General features: G+C 33.4%; 1 protein-coding gene across 1 annotated transcript in view; it reads left to right on the top strand.

The window, feature by feature from the left end:
* Nucleotides 1–11,148, top strand: part of LOC124357439 (WD repeat domain phosphoinositide-interacting protein 4-like) — a 36,125-nt gene extending 24,977 nt beyond the window's left edge. Inside the window, exons 4-7 of the mRNA XM_046809249.1 lie at nt 195–375; nt 2,863–3,071; nt 6,313–6,414; nt 11,010–11,148. Coding sequence (XP_046665205.1) covers nt 195–375; nt 2,863–3,071; nt 6,313–6,414; nt 11,010–11,133 — 616 coding nt within the window. The 3' untranslated portion in view covers nt 11,134–11,148. The remainder of the gene's footprint in view (nt 1–194; nt 376–2,862; nt 3,072–6,312; nt 6,415–11,009) is intronic.
* Nucleotides 11,149–17,973: the final 6,825 nt, after the last annotated feature.

Genomic DNA, 17,973 nt, shown 5'->3' on the forward strand with positions numbered 1-17,973 from the left:
GGAATCTACCTTTCTTCTGACTGAACCAGAGGGGATATTTTATGTTTATGTTATATAATCTCTCAACAAAAATCATTGCTGTTTAAATATTCTTAAGACTGTTTAAAAAAATAAAATGTATCCTTCAACAATCACCTGGTAAATATATTTACTATTTTAGATTGATCAGATCTAATTTAAGTTAAATATTGCAGGGTTATAGTGGCAACATCCAATGAAATAAATGTCTTCTCATTTCCATCACCAATACAACGTCTTTTTACGTTGGAGACACGCAAGAACGAGCTAGGACTGGTTGAGGTCAGTCCGGTTATGACAGCCGAGCGACAAATATTAGCATTCCCTGGTCACAAGCAGGGAAGTGTACAGCTCTTGGTGAGTGTTGGCTGGTCAGGGATTACATGGTGATTGTGTGCAGAATTCTTGGTTGATCTTAGTAGTTTATTCTAAATACAACAACTATCTGCTAAATGTTTAAATTGTGAAAATGTGTATTATTTACATTTAATACTTACTATACTCCTTACTAATCATTATATTTATGTTAACACCCAAGTCAGTAGTTATTTTATTCCTATACTGAATTAATAGCATCAACTTAATGCTATCTCCACCATTGACAGGTAAGACACAAAAAGTTAACCCTTTGAACATCATAAGCGAGTTATTCTGCAAACTATATTTTAAAATATTAGAGGCTATAATAGTAGGGGAAAGTCACTTTTTCTGGCTACTGATGTCTACCAATGTGCAAACCAAACATTTGGGAGTATCAATCAATACAGCTATTCCTTTGTTTGTTCTGTGTTGGCTTGCTTTTTGAAACATCCATAGCGAGAATACTGTCATTAATTAAAGCTTGTTTTAAACTCAAGCTTTCTTGTGCCCACTCAATGGGTGTTTCCTTTTTTTAACTTTTTGAATAGTTTTATTAGTTTGTACTAAATTAAGTTTTTCTAAACTTTATAAATATTGACATACTTGGTGAAAATATTGGCAATAAATAGCATTGCTAATTCAGATGGTGTGGACTTTGACGACTCCGTTCTTGGGGTTATGAATGGTATCATTACTTGTACTGGTAAATGTACTTTGAGAGGCAGTCCATTGCCACAATTTTTAGTTTTTTTTACTGTATTAGGGTTTTTTACACCTGAAAAAGATGATATCCTTGAAATGTAGTATTATATTTTCTGCAATATATATCAATGGCAAATGTTGAATCATACTCTTCATTCAGATCATACATCTTTAATAACAAATTTTAAACAGAGTATATATCATTTTGGTATAAAATTCTGGAACTGCCAATATAATGTGTAATATATTTTTTATTGTTCCTACTCAGTTATATACAGAATACAAAAATCTTTATTCGTATACATGGAGTACAGAATTGTGTCAATATAATTTAGTTGTACAATCAGGTATTTAAAAATTCTTCTAGGGTGTAATATGGTTTCTGCAGCAGCCAGGCCTTAAGTGCTGTCTTGAAGTACTTCTCATCTCTGCGTCTCTTGAGATCCTCTGGAAGTTGATTGAAAAGTTTTCTCCCCATGTATGTAGGTTTCTTTTCAAATAGGGTCAGGTGGTGTGTGGGGAGGGCATAGTCATAGGCGTTTCTGGTGTCATAGCTGTGTGTGTCACCTAGCTGGTCAGGTTTCTGAGCTATTGTGAAGCAGATGGTCTCGCAGATGTAGAGTGAGACAGCTGTCAAGATCGCTAGTTCTCCAAATGCCTGACGGCATGAGTCTTGAGGAGTCAGTCCCACAAGAATTCGAATTGCTTTCTTCTGTAGAACCAGAACCCGCTCCCTGTTTCTTACTGAGGAGTTGCCCCACACGAGTAGTCCGTACCTCAGATGAGATTCAAAAAGAGAGAAGTATGCTGTCCTGGTAGTATCATTGTTTTTTATTTAATTTCTTATGTGATTAAAAAAACCGATTTTACAAGTAAATTACATTATATATAATTCTATTTATTAACTAAACAAATTTCTCTGATTGAAACTTCACACAAACAACTCAAAATCCATTTTTGTGAATCTTTAGCAAAGTCAAGACATTTTCTTCTTCTTCTATGGGGCGGCCTACTGCCATGCACTTAAGCCTCAAGGGCCTTTTGCGTACCCCGGAAGCACACCATGAGGCCTACCAATCTATGATTTCAGCAGTTCCACAATCGCCAAAAACAACCTATCAGGTCCTCCTGAGGAAATTCACCACCCTTGTCCAAGCTACCAAAGATGGCATACCGCTTCCTTGCTATTGTAGGAAAATCAGAGAGCAAGTGTTCGGCAGTTTCATCCTGATCATCATACATTCTACAGAGTTTACATGCTGTAATGATGGATGAAGAATTAATTGAAGCATTAAGTTTCTGGATATTGTCTAGAGCAAGGGATAACCTGTGATAAACAAATCAATAACATATGTTTGAGGGTTGCTTCAGAAATATAAGTCTTGTGTAATCGTACTGAACATTTTTCTGTGAATATATTATGAATTGCATATTACGGCCTTATGCGCCCTTTGAATCAAACTTCAGTACTGTTTTGTCAAAGTTAGATTAGGCGGGCTCTTTCTGCTTCAGAATAAATAATTTAACTAGGGTTAGTAAGATCATAATATTTTCCTTAGTAAAGAAATGATTTATTAATAATTTATTAATTGTTCATTGTGTAAAATATTATAAAACATAATTTTATACAAATCTTTAATGAAAAAAATTTGAACCTATTTTTAGTGCTGTAAGTTTTTAAATTATTAAACAAATTGATTAGTAAACAAGAAAAACCATTTACTTACACTTAAAAAAAGGTTCCTTCATGACACTTAAAAAAGGATTTTTTTACTATTTTAGGATCTAGCAGCTACGGAGGCAGGCATGTCCAGTGCTCCAGTGACCATAAATGCCCACCAGGGGGAACTGGCTTGTCTAGCTCTCAATCACCAAGGTACGATGGTGGCCACTGCCTCTGACAAGGGCACACTCATACGTGTGTGGGACACAACACGCAGGATACTACTTGTCGAACTGAGGCGTGGCTCCGACCCAGCTACACTATACTGGTATGTAACATCCTTAATTAAATTCTGTATTTCCAATATATATACTATATTAATTGTAAATTTCCTCTGGTTGTAAATATCCTTGTTCTCCTAGAAATAGTCGTGTTTTAATTAAACAAAGAAGGAGAGTGTCACACTAGGTGTCGTAACGGCTTCATCTGTAGGCTTAATTCATTCTCAGTGTGTTCAGCCAAATCCCATAAAAATACTTGCAACATTATCCAACTCTATCTTTTGTATACAGAAATACAGTTTCAATTGAAACAGATTATAGTTCAGTACACTCTCAAGTTATATTGGAGACGGTTAACCTTCAGTAACATGAATCAAATCCGATGGAATGACATGGACCGTCATTGAACTCAATTTTATTTATGCAAAAATGAAATGTAATGCATAGCTCTGTTTAATTTTTTAGATATCCTGTGAACTAAAAAATTTTGCTATCATACAGCTCACCTGAATTCCATGGAGAATTATGAACAATCATCAAACTTATCTTGTCCATGTAGAAATAGAGTTCTTTGCAAAATTACTAGAGTCTATAGTTAAATTTATATTTGAGATTTCCTCTGAAAGACAGAGACAAACAGAAAAATAATCAGAAGAGGAATTTTAACAGCTCTGTGAGTGATGGCAAAATATGAAAAATTACAATTCTACGAGCTCAATTTGTTCTTGTGATAGGCTCCGGATAGTTAGGCTTAGCTAAAGTAATAGTCTGTGTTGCTTACCCAAACTCTATTGAGGGACATGCAAAATCATCAGACACAATGTATATATAGAAATAAAGCATTTTGGAAAATGTCAAGTCTATAGCTCAATGTGTCGGGCTATTGTGTAAACAAATGGAGAGTTATTTTGCCAGCCTCCTGAGGGATATGCTTCACTAACGCTCAGCCTACTTTTATCACTATTTTGAATTATATTTTTATTGAGTAATCGGATAGGATAATATTTACAATAGAATTTTTTAGATTGAAATAATTTTAGATGATAAACTACTAACTACTACTTCATTTAATCATTACCTCATTTACAATGCTGTAACCCATTTAAACCATTGTAATAGTGTAATAATCAAGATAGAAACAGATACCCCCTACCCACCCCTATTTCTCACCTCAGAATATGTGGTTAAGGAAATTAAACATTGTTAACCCTTTTAACCCCGGCCATTAAATCAAGTGATGTGCCAGAAATCCCAAGCCATTTTCAGACAAAATGTAAGGGTTTTGTAAAAAATTCATAACTCAGTTATTTTTTAAGATATTTAGGTAATTCTTTTTTTGTTTTACTTCTTTATACATGTAGCTTACAGAAATATACAAATAAAATTATTATTTTGAAAGTAAATTTTTTTAAATGCATATACATATATAAAAAATAAATAAAAATGAAAAAAATTCAAGTTTGATCATGGAAACCATATAGATAAAAAAATATTTGACACAAAAATACCCATTTAATTTATGATATATTTAATCCTTAATAAAAGGAAACAAAAATTATAGGCCTACCTTATTTACAAATTGAGTAACATCAATTTTTGTAAAGCCGTGTAAATTTTTCTTTTTGCCATTTCTGGGCAAGGCAATGTAACAAGACCTTTGAAATTCACAGTACTTAAAATAAACATAAAACCAAAGTTATTTCTGACAAAATAACTAAAACTGTTCATAATCTAAATTTTAAAAAAGTTTTAAAACAATATTTACATCACTACAAAATGTAAATTTTTAAGATATCCATCACTCAAATCGTCGTCACTAATCACATCCACACCATTTGCAACTAGGTTACTAATTATTGTATTTTCACTTACGGGAGACTTTGAACGATGTCTTTTACTCATTTTGAAATAAAACAAATAATAAACTAAACTTTAACTGCCGTACTTTATACTGCTTTAACCTAAAACTGTGAAGAAAACGGAATATTCACAACCACGTGATATACAGCTGTCTGCAACAAGCGTGAGCAGTCAGTCGAGACGAACTGCAATTGCTCAGTCACAGACTGACAAAATACGAAGTCAAACCATTACAAACTAATATATTTCGATGCAAAATATCTTTGTGCACAAGTCTGTGAAATTTCAAAGCATTTGGTGAAATAGGTGGCCAGTAAAGTAATAAAAAGTGCACGTCCGCACTATACGGACGTCGGGAGTTGACGCCATTTTTACGACGTCCGTGTAGTACGGACGTCGGGGTTAAAAGGGTTAAGATATGAATATTCTCATCTTCATTCAAAATAGACTTCTTCAAAATTATCCCAGCAACTCATTTAGAGTTCCTCTAGAGGTTCACTTGTATCTAGCTGTTATCACCATCACTTCTATGATGAATTTAACCATCAAATTGAACTTTAAACCTCACAAATATGTTCCCAATGAACTAAACTATCCCAAATAGTTATTAACTAATTTTTAAATACAAGTTGTTTGAATTTTAACACTGTGGTGTTTTACACCTATCTTTCAACCTTTATTCAGGTAAGAATAAACATTTACAACATGTAATATACAACGCTTTGTTTTTATCAATATAAAGCACTGATTTCATGCTATGTGATAAAATTGTTGGTTTAGCAAAAACATTTTTTTTTTCATGTATCAAATAACATGATTGTTGTAAATTATTTTCAAAGTTATAACATATTATTGCAACTTAAAATTTTTGGTATTTTTTTATAATAATATTTATAGATTTTTCTAATAATGCAGTGTTGTGATTACTATTTAAATCCTATTTTCATATATAAAGCAATAATTTATATTGATTGATCAAATTTATGTATATTGCACTATTGGACAATTTGCTACTATTTTATAAATTGAAATAATATGTATATCATATAATTTTATACAGTTTTTCATATTTTCTTATTGGGTAATAAGTTATGTGTCTTTTGGCTTCATTTGAAGAACAAGAAACTATATATATATATATATATATATATATATATATATATATATATATATATATATATATATATATATATATATATTGTTCTACCATGGCCTTTTGTTCAGTGTTGTTACTGTTAGCAACTTATAAGATAATGTCAAGACCATTTCATGTTTCATAGTTTTTAATACATTAATTTTCATTTACAAGTATAAAATCCAGCCTTAAGAATGTGTTAAATATGTTTAGTGTTAATAATCCAAGAACCATAATAATTCATGTATTTAGTGTAAGGCACCGGATATTTAAAGTTTATTTGTATGTTTCAGTATAAACTTTAGTAGGAACTCTGAGTTCCTGTGTTGCTGTAGTGATAAAGGAACCATACACATATTTGCCCTTAAAGACACTCATCTAAACAGGAGATCCTCGTAAGTAAATAATTAGATGGCTTATATTGACATAATTTGAATTGTTTTAAAATCATTTCCACATGATTGTACATAGAGTAGAGTAGGCTTAGGGTGTGGTTGCAAGACAAAATCTAACTAAACAATTTGTATAAAATTTGAGATATTTGGACTTATTTAACAGCTAGAACAAAATTTTATTAGTTCAACAAACTGTACTATTTGTATTTGATATAAGTCCTTGTATTTGATGGAGTAGCCGTGCCTTTAAATGAATGCCAACTCTTGTTGACTTGGCACGCCATTACATAAACCATCTCCTCTTCAGTGGCCTGAAAATCATCAATGAAATGGGATGAAGTCGACATAATAAACCATGATGAACATTTTTTCCAATGTAAACTTTAAGGTTTTAACTTACATTAAAACATAAAACCAGTATTTAAGACTTTTATTGTTTTGTGAGGCCCTTCGATAGCGAGGCTATCTTCTTCAAACACATCACAAAAGTGATGTGTTTTGTGATGTGTCTGAAGAAGATAGCCTCGCTATCGAAAGGCCTCACAAAACAATAAAAGTCTTAAATATTGGTTTTATGTTTTAAATGTAAGTTAACAGTGACCAATATAAGCTCCATCTACAGCATTTTAAGGTTTTACACTGAAAATTATCAGATCAACCATTAAGTTAACCCTTTGTTAAAGTTAAGCTACTTTAGATACTACTAACACCTTCACTGCTGCTCTTTACTAAGTGATACTCAGTACTTTTAACTGTCCAGTACTCACTAGGATGTTTGCACAGTCACTAGGGTGTACTATAAAAGAATTAACTAGGAAACTTAAACAAATTATGAAATTCAAAGAAATCTCAGCCTATAAAATTCAAACACTCACTATCACCTTTTACTCCTCCCCCTACCTGACCAGTGCCAACCCTACCCCCTAATTACAAATGATGAGTCAGGCTGACACAAAAAGTGCTCATTTTGATTTTACTGCAAACTGATTGTCTGTAGTGGAGTGGGTACAGACAGATGTATTGTTCAGTGTACATGTTATGTGCAGGGGTGTAGTTGGTACATGTTTTAGCTATCCTGGACCCTCAGGTTTATGCTAGAAACTTTTTACGTACAACTTGTTTTGTTGTTATCCATAACTTGGATAATTTCATTGCCACATATTCATTACTTGTTTAATGTTTGTGTTTGCTTGACCTCATTCCTTATGGGATTTTTGATACCTAAGAAGAGGATAAATTCCAATCCTCAAAATGGAATTTTTTAATTTTTTAAATCATATTAAAAATTACAAATGTCTAAAATCATGTTCTCTAATTATTTTGTCGGCTTACTCAGTTGAAAAAATAGAACTCACAATAGAAAAAATCCACTTATTACTTTAAACCTGATATGAGTACTCAGACACTGTTCACTTACTGTCATATTATCATTTGTTTCATTATATTAGTTTTGTTTTTATTTCATTAATATTTATAAACGTTTTATATTAGGATTTCAAAGTTATTTAGACTGATTTAAGCTTTTTCTTTTTATCTACTTTAAGTTTAATGTGAATAATAAACCAAAGCTTATGTTTTATTAAGGGGAGAGCTCTTAGTTGTTGTGTAATTTTTATAATACAATGTAGAGTTTTAAATTTATCATGATATTAAAAACTTTAAAAATCTGAACATTTTTTACAAGATGTGAGTGTATAAGTTATAACCATTTTTATGTGTTCTTCTGAGGGTTAATTTATAAAGTTTTTAGCTTACTTAATTACTTTAGATTTGTAGTATTTAATTTTACATTCATTTATGTATTAATATAGTAACGCATTTTCATTACTACCTTGTGTGTAAGTCTAGTGTGGAACATTTTAGCAGTTTACAAACATTTCATTGAATAGATTAATATCTTTTTACCCCAGCATTTACCTTAGCAATGTATATTTTAAACCTCATTTGTGTTCTTCATTTTTGTAAGTAAGTGTATTAAAACCAGCAATACAGCCTTGTATTCCAAGTTTTCAGATTTGGCATGTAACAGAATAATGAGTTACAGTCTTATTAGGTTGGATCCGCAGGATATCACACCTCTGCACTTGTTTCCTTCTTTGTATTGAACAAGTTTATTTTATTCAGAAATAGTATCAAATGTCTCATCACTTCAAGTAAAATATTAGAAAATGGGTTTAAAGAGCAACCCTTTTTAACTAACTGTATGATCACAATACCTTATCTACAAAATGTAAAAGCGGTGCTGCATTAATAAAAGTTCAGTAATATATTTTAGAATACAAAATAATTCATTATTAGTTTAAATAAAAAATATGAGGTTTGGTTACCTGTTTTTACTTTGTGTTTTTCCTCAAAAATAAAATATATAATTACTTTTAAGAACCAAAAATAAATGTTCAAATATATATATATTTGAACATTTATTTTTTATATATATTTATTTATATATTATATATTTATTTATATATATTTATTATATATATATTTATTTATATATATATATATATGAGGCATGTTTTTAAAGTACCGTTTTGATATAAAAAAAATCAACAAGTAAATTTTTCAAACGAAACTTTATTTACCTGAAAGAGTATTCTTTCCTATACTTCTCTACATAATTTTCATTAATATTAAGGCACTTGTCATACCTTGGAACCAGCTTTTGTATGCCGTCGTCAAAGAAGCTTGCCGCCAGACTGGACAACCTCTGTTGCACAGACTTTTTACTTCTTCATTGTTGGAATGACACTTCCCCACCAAATGCATCTTCAGGTACAGAAACAAATGGTAGTCGCTAGGCGCTACATCGGGACTGTATGGAGGATGGTCCAATTGTTTCCAGCCAAATGAAGTGATGAGCTCTTGCGTTCGATTTGCTGAATGTGGGCGAGCATTATCGTGGAGCAAAACAATGTCTGCACTCAGCGTGCCACGCCTTTTGTTTTTTAATTGCGCAGTGCAGTTTTTTTAACCCTCTCCCGCTCGCAAGGCATGAATCGGCACGGCCACGACATAGCCACTGCAGCCTAAACGGCACACACTGCTTTATCTACTAGAGCCGATAAGTGCTGCTCTCGAGTAGCAATAGTTTGTACTACTACGGGTTGTTTGCTATCAGGAGACCATTTACTTTACTTTTACAGTAGATTTATTCCATTATTTTGCTATTTATATTAGTTGTGCGGAAACAATGGCGGGTTGTAGTCGTACACTTCGTGACAGTGAAATCGATCTCGTTATTAGTAGTGATTGCGACGATTCAAGTGAGTGTAGTGATGTACCAGAGCTTTGTGAAGTGGTTGGTGGCATTGAGGATGTAGTTCGGAGTGATCACAGTGGCAGGGGCAGTGACGGCGAGCCAGACAATGACCTTCACCAAGTAACTGCGCAACAAACAACCCGGCGCCCAGCTGTCCGTGTGCCCCCTCCCTGGTCTCGTACAATCAACTTCATTGAACCAATATATAGTAAAATAATTAATATATATAATTATAGTTAATTACTATGACAGAACGTATGTAAGTTGAGGCGCCGCGTATTTTGACCGAGCGCGACCGGCAGAGCGAATTAATTGAGGTTACAAACACCGTGAGCGCCTGGAAACAATGCGAGCGGGAGAGTGTTAAAGTTTCACAGTACGCGGCTGTATTAAACGTTTCACCGCGAGGCATAAAATTGACCTACAACACACCCTGTCTGTCCCAAAAGACAGTGCACATGATTTTCTGGGCAGAAATTGTTTGCTTGAATTTGACTTTCCGAGGGGATGTTGAATGCTGCCATTCCATTGACTGTTGTTTTGATTCTGGTGTAACGTAGGCTACCCACGTTTCATCGCCTGTAACGATATGACTTAAAAAATCATCGCCCTCGTTACTGTAACGCTCGAGAAAGCTCAATGCACTGCCCAATCGTTTGGTTTTGTGCTCATCATTCAACATTTTCGGTACCCACTGTGAACACAGTTTCCGATAATTTAAACATTCGGACACAATTTCGTAGAAAACACTTCTTGATACAGCAGGAAATTTTTCAGGTAAGGACGAAATTGTGAACCGTCTGTACTCTTTCACTTTACAGTCCACTTTTTGAATGAGATCATCTGTAATGACTGAAAGTCGCCCACTTCGTTCCTCATCATGAACGTTTGTGCGGCCATTTTGAAGGCCCTAACCCATTTCTGCACCATTCCTTTACTCATAATGTTTCCACCATATACTTCACTGATTTGACGATGAATGTCAATTGCTTTTAAGCCTTTAGCACAGAGAAAACGAATCATAGCATGCGTTTCACAGTTGGCGGGATTCTCTATAGTCGGCGGCATTTTAAAATCACGTAAACAAACGAAGACTCGATCAAACGGCGTCGTAATGGCATCTGTGGCTTCCCAACTAATGTAGCTACACTACACGCATGCGCTAAACGGCAACTGCAGCGCTGCGGCGGCGTAATTTAAAAACGTACTTACTTTAAAAACATGCCTCGTATATATATATATATATATTTTATCAGTTGCATAGTAATTTTTTATTAGACTTGTATAATATTTTTTTTCCTCCAGAAAGTGTACAGTAACCTTTGTTTGTGGCCAGGCTCTCCAAGACAGGACTCCTTGGCAGCTACGGAGCGTCCCAGTGGGCTCTCGCAACGTACACGGTACCTCCAGAGTGTGCGTGCATTTGTGCGTTTGGGTCGCACAATTCGGTTATTGGTTAGTTAATTACGAATTTCTTTAATAGTTAATTAACTTTAAGAGTAAAGGGCAATAAATCAATACAGCAAATAATGTAAGTCAAGAAGTACAGTAATTTTATAGTAAATTGGAATGTATAATTAAGAATTGGATTATTTTGATTCTGCAAACAATGTGTGATTACCCAGTTGTGATGGATGTTGTTGATATGTAATATATCTTTTATAATTTTACAAGTGGAAAACTGGTGATCATAGAATATTATAATTATACTAGGGATGGGTTGCAAAATAATGAATAAAATCAACAGAAGTGCTTAAAATACATGATTTCATAATACGAGATATGACTAGAAAAAACATTGAATCAGTATTCTTGTAGCCACAGAAAGAAAGCAATAATGCTGAATACTGTATGGCTGGTCACATGACTCGCCCTCTACCTGCTGCTTAAGTTTCGTGTGGCTTCCGCACTCATTTTATCTCTAGCCCCAATTGTAATCAGTTAAGGGAGAGTGTGTGGTCTTATTTAACACATTTATGTTAAAATTGATCATATTTTAGTACAATTTTTACTTAAAACCTACTATAACTAAGTAAACCAAACTTCATAATATATTATGACTATTTAACTAATTATACCTAATATAATATGATTGCGCAAGATGGCGCCGACTAGAAATGTCACTAAATGTGGTGTGTGCGATAAAAACGTCTGTAAAAATAGTAGAGCGATTCAATGTGAAGGAAACTGCCATTTGTGGTACCACAGTACATGTGTGGATATTCTAACCGAAGAATATCAGTACATCAGTGACTTAGGAAATAAAATTATCTGGAAATGTGATAAGTGCCGGTCTGAACAATCGACTGATACTACTGTGAGTAAGACTTTAAAAAGTGATGAAGATAGTAGCTTTAGGCAGTGTTTTGAACACATACAAATTTTAACTGACCAGGTTTTTCAGCTATCTGAAAATTATAAAGACCTAAGTGAACAAATCAATATGCTGAAATCGGAAAACTCCCAGTTAAAGGCTGCCTTGGATAACCAAGCAGAAGCCATTAGTGATATGGTGACAAAGGACAGTCGTTCTTATTCAGGTGTGGTGAAACTTGGGGGAGTTACGAGCTCAGTAGGAAATAATAATGGACATTTTTTACCAGCTCAGGAACATTCTGAATACCAAAATCCTCCTCAAAGGACAAATGGTACCCATCCTAGGTTACGTCATCCGAAAGCTAACCAGCACTTAATAAAGAAGAACTACTCCACTACGATTCAAAGTGAACTGGGACAAACAATGAATTGCGTCAGCTTTTCAAATAATAGATCTGGATCTCGATCAGCGGATCGGAGTTCTCGTTCCCGTTCTCGTTCTCGTTCTCGTTCTCGCTCAGCATCACCGTCAGCCTTGGAAATGGAACCTCCGTTTCAAGTAGTGAAAACTCGAAGAGAAATTGCAACTAATAGGAAAAGAAGACTCCAAAATAACCTTACAAATAATGGAAGCTCAAGCAAAAAAAGAACGAGGTCAATAACAGGCAATTCCACTGCCCAACATAACCTCAACACAATTGAGAAGACAATTTTCCTTTTTACTTCTCGTTTTAGTCCAGAAACAAAAAGTGAGGACATTGAACAGTACTTAACAAATAAGAAAGATGGAAAATATGTTGTTGATAAGCTCAACTCAAAGCGACCAGACTTGTACTCTTCGTTTAAAGTAGGTATCCCATCCCAATATTTCAACGAAATTTATTCTCCTGAGTTTTGGCCATACAACCTGTATGTATCAAAATTCATAAACAGAAAACCATCTGCCGACACAGTAACTTTGCCTACTTCCAACCATGGGCAAAATTTAAACTTAGTAAGTGCCACGCCCCTGAAAAAACCATGATGAACTCGGTAAGTACAGAGTGTCTCTCATTATTTAATTTCTATCATCAAAATGTGCAGTGTCTTACTAACAAACATTCGCTGATTGAAAAAGTGGCCATTAACTTGAACCTAGATATACTATGTTTATCGGAACATTGGCTTTCCTCTGAGGAACTCAATGAATATTCTAACATTGGTAACCTTTCATTAGCCTATGGTTACTGCCGCTCCTCAAGGATACACGGTGGAGTAGCCATATATTCTAGGTTCTCACCCACTCAATATAAGGTAATTGAAAAAATAAATAGCCTATCCACTGAACTGGATTGCGAACTAGCCTGCATTGAACTTGTAGATCTAAACTTAGTTTTAATTAATGTGTACAGAAGTCCAAATGGACACTATGACAATTTTATGGATATAATGGAAAAAGTGTTAAGCCATATTAATAAAAAAAGTGGAAATGCAATTGTGTGCGGAGACTTCAACCTTCACTTTTCGCCTCAAGGCCAGGACAAGAATGCCGGAAACTTTGTTAACCTTTGCTCCATGTATGGACTTAAAATCACAATAACTGACCCCACTCGACATAACACTTGTTTAGACAATGTTTTCACTTCCTTTGGGGATCAGTTAAATGTTAGCTTAAGAAACTTCCATGTTAGTGATCACTTAGGTCAACTTTTTGTGTTAAAAAATGTAGAGTTAGTTTCAAATTTTAATAGCAACCCTTGTCTAGTCTATAAAAATGTGCCAAATATTAATGATAAAACCATCAATCTGTTTAAGTATCTGTTAAGTAAGGAAAGCTGGTCTGATGTTTTTATTGACGAAAGTATTAATGAGAATTTTAACAACTTTGTAAATAGTTTTAAATATTATTATGACATAAGTTTTACTAAACATATTAGAATAAACCCTGGAAACACTAAGAAACCCAATAGGCCTACAGGAGGTACACATTGGTACACTCCTGAGCTTGGAGAAATAAAGAATAGGCTAGACTTTCTCTACTCACTAGCTAAAAATGGGAGTGAACAGCAAAATTGCAATCTCTTTAGAACTAGGTATAATAGGCTTAAAGCATGTTATAGGAACAAAATAAGAGAAGCCAAAAAGGAGGCAAATATGTTAAAAATAAAGTGTTCAGAAAACCAAACTAAATCATTGTGGAATATTGTAAATAAGTCTAAGAAGGGTTCAAGTGGAACTCATAGGTTTGATAATAATGTTTTTACTCCAGATGAATTTAATAATTATTTTGTAAATGTTTCAAAATAAATCAAACAGACCCTGACTAGTCAAAATACAACTCATTGTGCTTTAGATTTTTTAGTTCGTAGAGATGTTCCTGAGACTGTAACTTGTTTTAGTTTTAATGATGTCTCTGAAAATGATGTATTAAATGTAGTTAAACAGTTGTCCAATAAGTCAAGCAAAGATCATTTTGGTTTCTCAAACAGACTGGTAAAAGATACCATCTGCTGTTACATCACTCCTCTTACTGCTCTAATTAATAAGTGTCTGTCTCAAGGTGAATTTCCTAACATTTTAAAGGTTACTAAGGTGATTCCTGTTTTTAAAAAGGGTAAAAAAGATCAACTTAACAACTTTAGACCTATTGCAATTGTTCCTGTCTTATCTAAGGTAATAGAAATTATAATCAGCAAGCAGCTTATGCATTACATGGAGTTTAACAAGTTAATCTGTAGTTCACAATTTGGTTTTAGAAAAGGTCTTTCTACAGCCAATGCCTTAATAAAATTGGTGGAACAAATTCTAGGCTGCTTTGAAGAAAAGGAACTTGCTGCGGTCACCTTTTGTGACCTCAGCAAGGCCTTTGACTGTGTGTCTCACGAGCTTTTAGTAAATAAACTTCAGCACTATAAAATTGAAGGCTCTGCCTTAAAAATTTTCCAAAGTTACCTGAAAAATCGCAAACAATATGTAGTAAGCAACAACAAGGAATCAAGCAGCCTAGATGTAAATTGTGGTGTCCCGCAAGGGTCAGTGCTTGGCCCCATACTTTTCATTATTATGATCAATGATTTGAGTGAATGTGTACCTGCGGATGTCGTCCTCTATGCTGATGACACTACAATCATAAATAAACAACCTAGTAGCAGTCTAGCATTGGCACATGCTAAATCAAATCAAAATCTCATTCAAAATTGGTTGACTGCTAATGAATTGGTATTAAATACAAATAAAACAGTGACAACCTTTTTTGGCCTTAAAGAAAAACCAGAACAACACACAGAAAATCCAACTTTTTTGGGCTTAACCCTTGATCCAACATTATGTTGGCATCAACACATAATTGGTCTCAAAATTAAACTTAGCAGAAGCATTTATGCCTTAAAACGCTTATGTGGTGAATTGGACCAGAACGGGATCCGCACTGCCTATTTTGGTATTTTCCAATCACATATTACCTATGGTCTTGTTGTATGGGGTGGAGCCTCCCATGCCGAAGAGGTATTTATACTACAGAAAAAGGCTATCCGTATCATTGCTGGAGCTGGTAGGCTTGATCACTGTAGGGATATTTTTGTACAGCTCAGGATTCTCACTCTACCTTGTCTGTATATAATGCAATGCTTGTATGTAAGATGGATACCAAAAATCTTAACAGAAACCCATAAAAATCAGTGTTGTCTGCTTCATTAACATTTTTGGACACTATCAAAACAGATGGTGACCCGCTGCTCGATCAAATCATTACAGGAGATAAGAATTTTATAATGCTGAAATTCAAAATTACTTCACTACTATGATAAGTGCCTAAATATGTATGGTGACTATGTTGAAAAATAGTATTTTAGTGTCACTTTCAAATATATATAATACACTTCTTTTTTTACTTTGTTTTTTGTTCATATCAAAATGTAATTAATCTATTTTCTGGATAGCCCTCATAAGCCATTTGTGTCCTTGGTTATTTTTAACACAAACACAGGAACTACAACACAAAAGTCAACTTCCACAGAATGTAAAGTGGTACATCTGAATCTTAAAAATATCTAAATCAAGCGTGTTACCACTTTTCATACCGTCAAGTCACTTGATAACAAGTAGTAAGAGTATGTTATTCAATTACACATTATAATTATTGAGATAAAGAGTTAGAAAAAAAAACTTTTTTCAACACCATTTTGTGGTTACGTATAATTACTGTACGTGGTTCATATACTGCCAATTTATCTTCTATTAAACAGTTTTGCTATAAAGTTTCTATTGCCCATGTTTTACAAAAGTTACAACTTTGAGGCTACTAACTGCTAAGATGGAACAATAAGGGAATTTTTGTAAATATTTAATTCCTCTATTTAAATTTTTTGTGTCAAATTTTGAGCCAACATCTTAAAGTTTGGCCACTATTGATCTTGGAAGAAAAGACCGAATAGATAAAAAAAGATCTGCCATCATGATTTTTTTGGTATCTAAAAATGAAAATTTCCTGGTATTCAAACTTTCCCTTTGGTTACATGTTCTAAAATTTAAGTCAGTGCTTCGTAAAGTATGAACCACAACGCAAAATCCTGCCAGGGGCACTATGGTTGAGCGACAGAATAAACTTGTTAAACAGTACAATCAGTCGTAGGATAGACGAAATGGCATAAAACATTAGCGTTCAGTTACTTTTACTTATATCCTTGATTATAAAAATCTTCTGAAGGTTTCACAATCAAGGCTTTTATTCTAAAATGTAAGGAGTTTTGCATTTTAGTTGGGCAAAATTACAAACAGTATAAAAAACACCAATTTGATATGCTATGTCAGATTTATTAACATTTATATCTATGCTGAAGTATTTAATTATGTAAACAAATCAAAGGGTGTACTACAGGCCAAGATCTAATTAATATTTTTGGTAACTTTATGAGTCTAAATTGAATAGACAAAAGTGTTGAATATGTTCTGGTGGTGGCAGTTGAATTGGAGGTTATAAAAAGGAGTTTCAAGCTCTCGATCGGACAAAAGCGAAAAGTGCAATCTGAAATACTTGCATCATATACTTTAGATTGTGATAGGTGCAATCAACTACATTAAAAACTCTCCTAAAAAGGCAATATCTTTTGAACAAATAAAACCAGTAACAGTGGATATTACTCAAATTTATACAATTTATTAAAAACCTTTTTTAATTTAACGTCTTTACGATGGCTGTTTTAAAATAATATGCATACAGGTAAATATGTTACAAATGTGAATTAATTGTTATACAAATTACAAAGTAACAATACTTTATTGTTTTTCTTCATTATCCCAATTAAGGTGATCGGATGGGCGTGGGTCGGGGGTTAAGTAAAAGAGAGTTAAGAGGGGGTAGGGTGTAAAGTAGTACAAAACTAAAGGGAGTCTTGAGTCTGTAAAGTTTGAGAAACACTGTTTTAAGTGCTTCAAATTTCAATATCAGTCAAACTTTTATACCATTTCTAAGGGTGCGCTAAATAAGTTGTCAGTGAATTTTCATAACTATTGTTTATTATTTTAAAATATACCAATAAGTATAAATTGTATTTGCTAATTTAATATTGACTATCTCATTCATAATGATAAGAACAATGAGAAGTTTTAAATTAAACCAATGTATTGTTATGTATGAACTACAATGAATCATTAATCACCAGGTGAGAAAAAAACCCATTCTGATGTCACCTGTATACTTGATATTGGATATTGCATAAAGATTTCCAAACTATCAAATTATACCATTAATAGTTTGTAGTTATTCCAATCAATGATAACATTTGTAATTTTAACTGTGAGAAAAGTATGGTTGCAGATGTATTTTCCATGTCCTATATACGTATTTACTGTTTGTTTTCAGGTTTTCATAACCTGGTTTCTATAAATATATTTTAGCTAATAATTAAATTAGCATTGGTCAAAATGGTCAATACCAATTACTTAAAATTTGGCTTACAATCAGGATTCTAAATTAAAAGAGACAATATTACTGATTGAGGTTTGTG

Source organism: Homalodisca vitripennis, chromosome 3, assembly GCF_021130785.1.
Source record: "Homalodisca vitripennis isolate AUS2020 chromosome 3, UT_GWSS_2.1, whole genome shotgun sequence".
NCBI lineage: Eukaryota > Metazoa > Arthropoda > Insecta > Hemiptera > Cicadellidae > Homalodisca > Homalodisca vitripennis.